General features: G+C 54.0%; 1 protein-coding gene across 1 annotated transcript; it reads right to left on the minus strand.

Moving 5' to 3' along the window:
- Positions 1 to 611: 611 nt before the first annotated feature.
- On the minus strand, positions 612 to 3,053 carry LOC113959762 (C-C motif chemokine 4-like). The gene is made up of 3 exons (XM_027668995.1): positions 2,864 to 3,053; positions 1,934 to 2,045; positions 612 to 1,026 (listed from the first exon to the last, which is right to left on the minus strand). The coding sequence occupies exons 1-3, from the start codon at positions 2,934 to 2,936 to the stop codon at positions 939 to 941; spliced, it is 273 nt and encodes a 90-aa protein (XP_027524796.1). The 5' UTR covers positions 2,937 to 3,053; the 3' UTR covers positions 612 to 938.
- Positions 3,054 to 7,304: the final 4,251 nt, after the last annotated feature.

Raw genomic sequence — 7,304 nt, forward strand, 5'->3', positions numbered from 1 at the left:
CCCCTGATACCTGCCAGCACCTCCATCCCCTCTGCTTCCCTCGTATGAGCCTCTCTCCCTGCTTCCCCCCCAAAAACTGGCAGGGTTTTACCCCTTGCAGCACCACATCCCATCACCACCCCATTGCACACCCAGGGAGCAGTTTGAGGTGGTGTGTGTGGGGCTGGGAGCAGCAAGGGAGGGTATGGGACGTGCCTGGGGTGTGTGGAGAGCAGAGTCATGTATGTAAAAGTCCCATATGTGGGTACAAACACATCTAATTGTGGAGAGGATGTGGGAAGTGGGGCTGCATGTGATCTCAGAGGATATTCACGGGTCTGCAGGATGGAAACTTTATGGGTTTGCCTCAAACCATTTCCCATCTTCACATGTCACAGAGAGGCTGCAGAGAGGCTCAGGGAGGCATTCTGTCCGTGCTGTAACACCACAGAGAGGCACAGAAAAGGAAAAAAGCAGAAGTTTTGTCCAAATTCTTTATTCTCCAGAATCATGAGTTCACGTGTGCAAACCAGGGCCACTCATCATCCAATATTGGGTTACCATCCTATAAATATCCTCCCTGTCACCCTCCCATAAAAAAAAAAAAAAGCACTGCCTACCCCATATGATAATTTCATAAATAATTGACTATAACTTCAATACAACAAATAATAATATAATTTCAAATAACATAACAAAGGTGCAGCCCCCTGGGCCTCGCCAGGCCACCAGTGGAGGGTCAGGGCAGAGGGATGAGGTCGCAGCCCAGTCTGTAGAAGCTCAGGGTGAGCAGCAGCAGCAACAACACGAGGTGTCCTGGGGAGTCCTTCCAGCAGTCCCTTGGAGACACCTGCAGATGCCGTGGGCTCCTGCAGCTCCCGTTGTCCCTGCTCCATGGCTGGGGCTCAGGATGAGGTGATTTGTGCAGGACAGCAGCTCCACTTGCCATCTTGCCCGGCTCAGTTCTGCTCCAAGCTCTGCAGGTACCTCCGGACCCAGGTGTCACTGGGATTGGCACAGACCTGGTGGCCTCTCCTTGTGACGAACCTGTGGAACAGGATGGGACACGTCAGGCCTCAGCTCCGACCTGCTTCCCAGGACAGCCTGGATCCCACATTCGGGGCATTGCAAGAGGTTTTCCCCCCTGCCCCGAGCTGATGATGAAAGCAGTGGCTGGCTGTGATTCTCCGCCCCTCCCACCCCTTTTCCCACGCTGCCTCCTCGACTCCTGTGGGAACATCCCTGGGTGTCCCTGCTGCCTAAAATCAAAGAAATCCTTTTCTGAATAGTATTAGTATAGAAAGGTAAAAAAAACCCTCTTTAATGAGATGTCTTAGGTGCACAAAGATGGCCTATGCACACCCACACACAGATGTTACAAACTTACAGCATCATCTAATTAGAATATCTAACTAATATCCCTCATGGGGATGCACCCAGCCCAAAAACTGTCCATGTCCCACAGGCACAACTCCCAGATTTGAGTTGGTGATCCCAAGACACCCACGAAAGTCTTCATCAGTTCTCTCTGTCCTGCCTTGACCATTTTCAGGGATTTTGGGCCCTCTTGGATAGTTTTGACTCTCTTCAGTCAAGCGATGTGCCTGTCGTGTCCTGTTCTCAGAACATTTTATACAGATGAAATGTTCTCTGCCTTGCTACAACCTTCGTCCATCGGGATTCTTGACAAGAAATATGAAACACCATTTCAGGAACCTAATTCACAGGCACTTAGCTAAAGTGCTGAAAGAGTTATACTAAAATCCACATAAGCCAGATTTTAAGGAGCATCCCCGGCAGTCCCTGTGCCAGCCCTTTTCCCTTGGGGTTCGCCTCTCCCTGCTCTGTTCCTGCAGACCCCCCCCCATGCCCATAGCCACCCTGCAGGGCTGGTCACCCCCAGGGTGGCTGTCCCTGCTCTGTCCCTGCCCTGTACCAGCCCAGGGTCACTCACACAATGCCTGGCTGGGGGCAGCTGGTTCTGGTGCTGTAGTGACGCAGGATTCGGTCCCGGGGCAGCTCGTGGCGGGTGAACTTGAAGCAGCAGATGGGGAGGTCAGGTCCAACTGGAAGAGGCAAAGAGACAAACAATGTGAGCACTGGGAGCCTTGCTGGTGGAGAATGGAGAGGGGAATTAGAGAACAATTCAAATTAAATGGATGTTGGGGATCACCTGGGCCAATGCCAGGAGTGATATCAGGTACTGCAGGAGATTCCCACCCTGCCAGTGCTCAGAGCTTTGCTTCCCACCTCCCTCAGACCCAGGGCAGAGGCTGAAATCCCTCAATTCTAACCAGGAATAAGTACTCTGAGCCCAGGATTGAGGGACAGATGGATGATGATGGATAAATGGATGCATGGAGGTTGGGTCTGTAAGAAAGATGGGGACAAACTTTTTAGTTGTTGGAGGACAAGGGGGGGGTGGTTTTAAAATAAATGAGGTCAGTTTAGGTTGGATTCAAGGAAGACATTATTCCCTGGGAGGGTGGTGAGGCCCTGGCACAGGCTTCCCAGAGAAGCTGTGGCTGCCCCATCCCTGGAAGTGTCCAAGGCCAGGTTGGATGGGACATGAAGCAACCTGGTCTAGTGGAAGGTGTCCCTGCCCATGGCAGGGGGTAGAAAAAGATGACCTTTAAGGTCCCTTCCAACCCGAATCCTTCTCAGATTTCTCAGAGTGCTGATGGATGGATGGATGGATGGATGGATGGATGGATGGATGGATTTTTTAATCCCAGGGTTCCTACAAGCAGCTGATCTCTGCACAGAGCAGACAGTGGCACCAATGCTGATAAATTCCCAGTTATCTGCCAGGGGATCCCAAAGGAGAAACAACAGCAAAGGCTCAGATCTGTTTTTCCTTCACAAATGAAAAAGCAGGACTCACCTGGGCCAGAGAAAGTTTGGGAGAAGGAGGTTGCAAGGAGGAAAAGAGCCAGAACAGCTGCAAAGACCTTCATCTTTCCGTCGGGTGAGGGATGTCAGAGCAGGACCAAAAGCTCCGGAAGATGCAGCTCTGTCTGAAGCAGCTGGAATCTGCTCCCTTTTAAAAGGAGCTTGGAGAACTCGAAATGGAAAGTCCAGGATGATGATAAAGGATGACACGAAAGTGAAATAGCTGAAGGGAATTAGAGGGAATGAAAAGAAAGCCAGGAATAATGGGATATAGTGGAGCCAAATATGTGAGCTCTGACTCAGCGCTCGTTCTGGAGTTATTCAAATCAAAAGGAAACTAACTGTGCCAGGTGGCCTGGCCACAAGGAGGAGAACGGGTTCTCTGGACTGCAGGAAGGGGTTTTCCCTGTGAGGCTCTATAGGGAAAGGCTCAGTGTTTGCATAAGATTATGCAACTCTGGAAAAAAACCAAACCGAGCGACAGCTCTCGTGCCGTTATGTGGCAGGTGCTTATCAGAGGCTGCCTGTGGAGCTCAGAGGTGGCTGGACTGAGGGATCTGTGCTTCCCAAAACACTCTGCCTGCCCCCCCCCCCTAGACCAACAGTGCTTGGGTTAACACAGGCCAGCGGGGAGCTGAGGCTGGAGACACCCCTGGAATTCACCCTGGAATTCACTGGACCCAGCCCAGTCCCTGCTCAGTGGCTGTCCAGGATCATGTTCAGGTGGGCTGTGAGACTCTACAGCCTCTCTGGGCAGCCTGTTTTGGTGTTCAATAAAATTTTATCTGGTGTTTAATGAAATTTCTTGCTGCCTTTTCTCCTGTTAGTGGCCACCGAGAAGTGTTGGGGTCCATCTACTTTACCCACCCCACACATTGGTAAGATCTCCCTGAGCCTTCTCTTCTCCAGGCTAAACTGTCCCAGCTCTGTCAGCATTTTCTCCTTGGAGAGATGCTCCCGCCCCTTCATCATCTCCATGGCCTTTTGTTGGACTCTTTCCAGTATGTCCACGTACTGGGGAGCCCAGAACTGGACCCAGCACTCCAGGAGGGGCCTCAGCAGTGCTGAGCAGAGGGGAAGGGTCACCTCCCTTGATCTGCTGGCAATGCTCCTCCTCAGGCATCCCAGGAACCTGTTGGACTTTGGGTGCCAAGGGCATTTTGCTGCTGATGTCCAGCCTGGTGTCCACCAGGAGCCCTGGGGCCTTTTGCTTTCCAGTTGGTTGGCACTGGCATATCCTGGGGGTGCCTGGGGGTGTTCCTCCCCAGGGAGAGGACTCTGCACTTCTCCTGTTGAACTTCATGAGGTTTTTGTCAGCCCACTTCTCCATCCCAACGACGTTTCTATGGATTTCACATGAGCCAGTAGGGACAGGACAAGGGGCAACAGCTTTAAACTAAAAAAGGAAAGATTTAGGTTAAATATTAGGAAGGAATTGTTCCCTGGGAGGGTGGGGAGGCCCTGACACAGGTTGCCCAGAGAAGCTGTGGCTGCCCCATCCCTGGAAGTGTCCAAGGCCAGGTTGGATGGGGCTTGGAGCAACCTGGGCTAGTGGGAGGCATCCCTGCCCATGGCAGGGAGTGTAATGGGATGGGCTTTAAGATCTCTTTGAACCCAAAACATTCCATGATTCTGTGAAGGCAGCATGTCCCTGCAGTGTGCCAGCCCCTCCTGCCATCTTTGTGTCCCCTGCCAGCTTGCTTAGGGTGCACTTTGTCCCATCAGTCAGGTCATAAGGATATAAAAGAATACCCAGTATCGATCCCTGGGATTCCCTGCTGCTGCCTGGCCTCCAGCTGGACTTTGTGCCACAGGTCACAACCCTCCAGCCCATTCCCAGCCTTTCTCACTGGTGTTTATCTAACCCACGCTTCACCAGCTTGCCCTCAACAGTCCCAGGCATCCCAAAGGGCAGGATCTCACCTGGGAGCAGGGAGTTCACTGGAAGAAGGGATTTGCCAAACCTGAGACACTTTGCCAGCCTGAACCTCTCCGTGCAAAGGATGCCTTGAGTTGAAGATGAATTTCTGGCTAAAGAGGTGAGAAGCAAGTGCTGGAGAACCTCCCTGGCATGGGAGAGACTTTTAAGTCTCAGCTCGGGGCAGCTCCTGCCTGGGGAGCAGGGAGGGGGTGAGCTGGGTTTCCTGATGTTCTGCCACATTCTGGGGGTGCAGTCAAAGACCCTCCACTGCAGGGAGGATTCTCAGGCCTGTGGTTGGGCTGCTGAGCCTGGATTTTCACCCCCAGAAGCCCAAATTCCATGCTCAGCTACCCTGGGGCTGCACATGAGATCAGTGGAGGCACCAACCTTCACCAGCTGGCTCGTCCCCAGCAGGGACTGAAAGGAGAAGGTTCAAGGCCTCCAAGACAGGTGATGGTCTGTTCCTTCCCACACTTATCCCACAGGGAGGATCTCTTTTGCATCCCTCCTTCCTCTCATGGTCTTACATCCCTGTGGAAGGCTGCAGGCTCAACCTCAACTGGGCAGAGACCTCAGCAGAGTGGCCAAGTGTGTGCTTGTAGTGGAGACATGAATATCAGGGAAAGTTCTGACATGGATATCAGGGAAGGTGTTGGATTTTTCTGGATTCACAACAAGCCCTGGCAGGACCAGCTCTTCATTCCCTGGGTAAGCCTGAGCAGCTCTGGGCAGAACAAGAAGCGGCTCTGGCTTTTGGCCAAATTACAGAACGAAACCAAATTATGGCTTTTTGCCATGGAAATAAATCATGCAGAAACCAAGAGTGGGAGTTTTCTGTTCCTCTGTGCTCGCAACTCTCGTGTCAGTGTGTGCTTGGGGAAGTGACAAACGCCAGCACTGCAGCGACCGGTGACAAGGTGACACAGGCTGTGGCTGCACAGAGACACAGCTGTGGCTGCCACCAGCCAGGGACAGCTTTGATCATGGGAACTTCACACCTTCTGCTCCCCTGCAAGCCACGAACCACGGGGCTGATGGTGCATGTAGAGCACCAGGGCAGGCAGGGGGGATGTGACCTGCAGCTCTGTCCTCCACCTGGAAGCATTGGGATGGTCAGTGAGAGGGAAAAAGCCATCCCTGGCTGCTGAATGTGGTGAAGCTGGAGCAGGAGGAGGCTGCAAAGAGCTGCTGCAGCTGCAACCCTTGGCTGTGTGGTGGCACTGAACAGTTTGTGCCCACAGAGCTGCCCTTTGTCACTGTGATGTTGTTTCCCCCAGAGCGCTGAGAAGCCTTTGGGAAGGGGGGGGCTCCCCCTCCCCCGGCCCCAGGGTTCCAGCTTTGATCCAGCCCGGGATGGCCCGGAGCATTTCCCCTCGCTGACCTCCAAAGCCACTTTCTGTTTTCGGTTTGCTGCTTCCGTGTGCTGGTTTTCGCTTCTCTGGCAAATCCCAGAGCCCTCTGCTATTGCAGTTCCTGCAGCTCAAGCGTTCCTGAGCTGACCCCTCTCAAGCTTCCTTTATTATTCCTGGAAACGAGCCATATTTTTTTACCACTTCAGCCCCACCCAGACTGGGCTGCGAGGTTTGTTTTGGTGCAGGCAGGGGAGAAGTGGAAAGCTGAAATTATTCAGAGAGGGAGACTGTAGGGAAGGACGTTGTGGGGGGGCTGTGCCGTCACCCCCTGAGGTATAAACAGTGACAAGGATTAACCCAGAGGCTTTTGGGGCTCCTTCAGGTCCCCCTGAAATCCTGCCCTTGCCAAGAGCCATAAAGCCCATACCCCCAGGGCAGGGGCATGCAGGGCATTTGGGTGGGCAATGGTGAGGGCTGTCCCCAGGCTGAGGGGGGGCTTTGTCTGCCTTCCCCTGGGATACAGCTCACCCTCCCAGCCCTGGCACTGGAGGGACTTGGAGCACAGAAAGAGTATGAATTCACCCCTGACACTTCCCACAGCCATTTGCTCCTCCTGCCCATAAGTCCATGAGCAGATGTGAGCTCTGGGGTGTGAGGTGCCCATAAGGCCACAGGTGGACACTCTGGGTTGTGGGGTGCTCCATGTGGGAGACGCTGGTGGTCTCACCCAGGGCAGAGATGAGGTGCTCTGAGGGTCACAGTGTTGTCCCTCTGCTCACAGCCTGGGGAGAATTGATCTCTGACCAAGCCAAGTCCCTCCACTGCCACTCATAAACCAACCCCAACACCACCTCCCTGCACGGTCCCCAGGGGATGCAGGAGCCCACATGGGGAGGCTGAGGGGCTGTGGAGAGAGGCAGGAGAGGCTGTGGGGCTGTGGGGGGATGCAGGAGAGGCTGTGGGCTCTGGAGGGGTGCAGGAGGGGCCGAGGGGCTGTGGTGGGATGTAGGAGAGGATGAGGGGTTGTAGGGGGATGCAGGAGAGGCTGTGGGGCTGTGGAGGGGTGCAGGAGGGACTGAAGGGCTGTGGAGGGGTGCAGGAGAGGCTGTGGGGCTGTGAGGGGATGCAGAAGGGGCTGTGAGGCTGTGGAGGGGTGCAGG

The sequence above is a fragment of the Corapipo altera genome, unplaced genomic scaffold (assembly GCF_003945725.1).
Source record: "Corapipo altera isolate COAL_440 unplaced genomic scaffold, ASM394572v1 187, whole genome shotgun sequence".
NCBI lineage: Eukaryota > Metazoa > Chordata > Aves > Passeriformes > Pipridae > Corapipo > Corapipo altera.

Excerpts from the sequence above, each read along its gene's own strand:
- LOC113959762 (XM_027668995.1), bottom strand. The coding sequence starts at position 2,936 with ATGAAGGTCTTTGCAGCTGTTCTGGCTCTTTTCCTCCTTGCAACCTCC. Across the intron at positions 2,046-2,863 it reads CCAAACTTTCTCTGGCCCAG|TTGGACCTGACCTCCCCATC; the intron begins GTGAGTCCTGCT and ends TGCCTCTTCCAG. Across the intron at positions 1,027-1,933 it reads TGCCCCCAGCCAGGCATTGT|GTTCGTCACAAGGAGAGGCC; the intron begins GTGAGTGACCCT and ends CCTGTTCCACAG.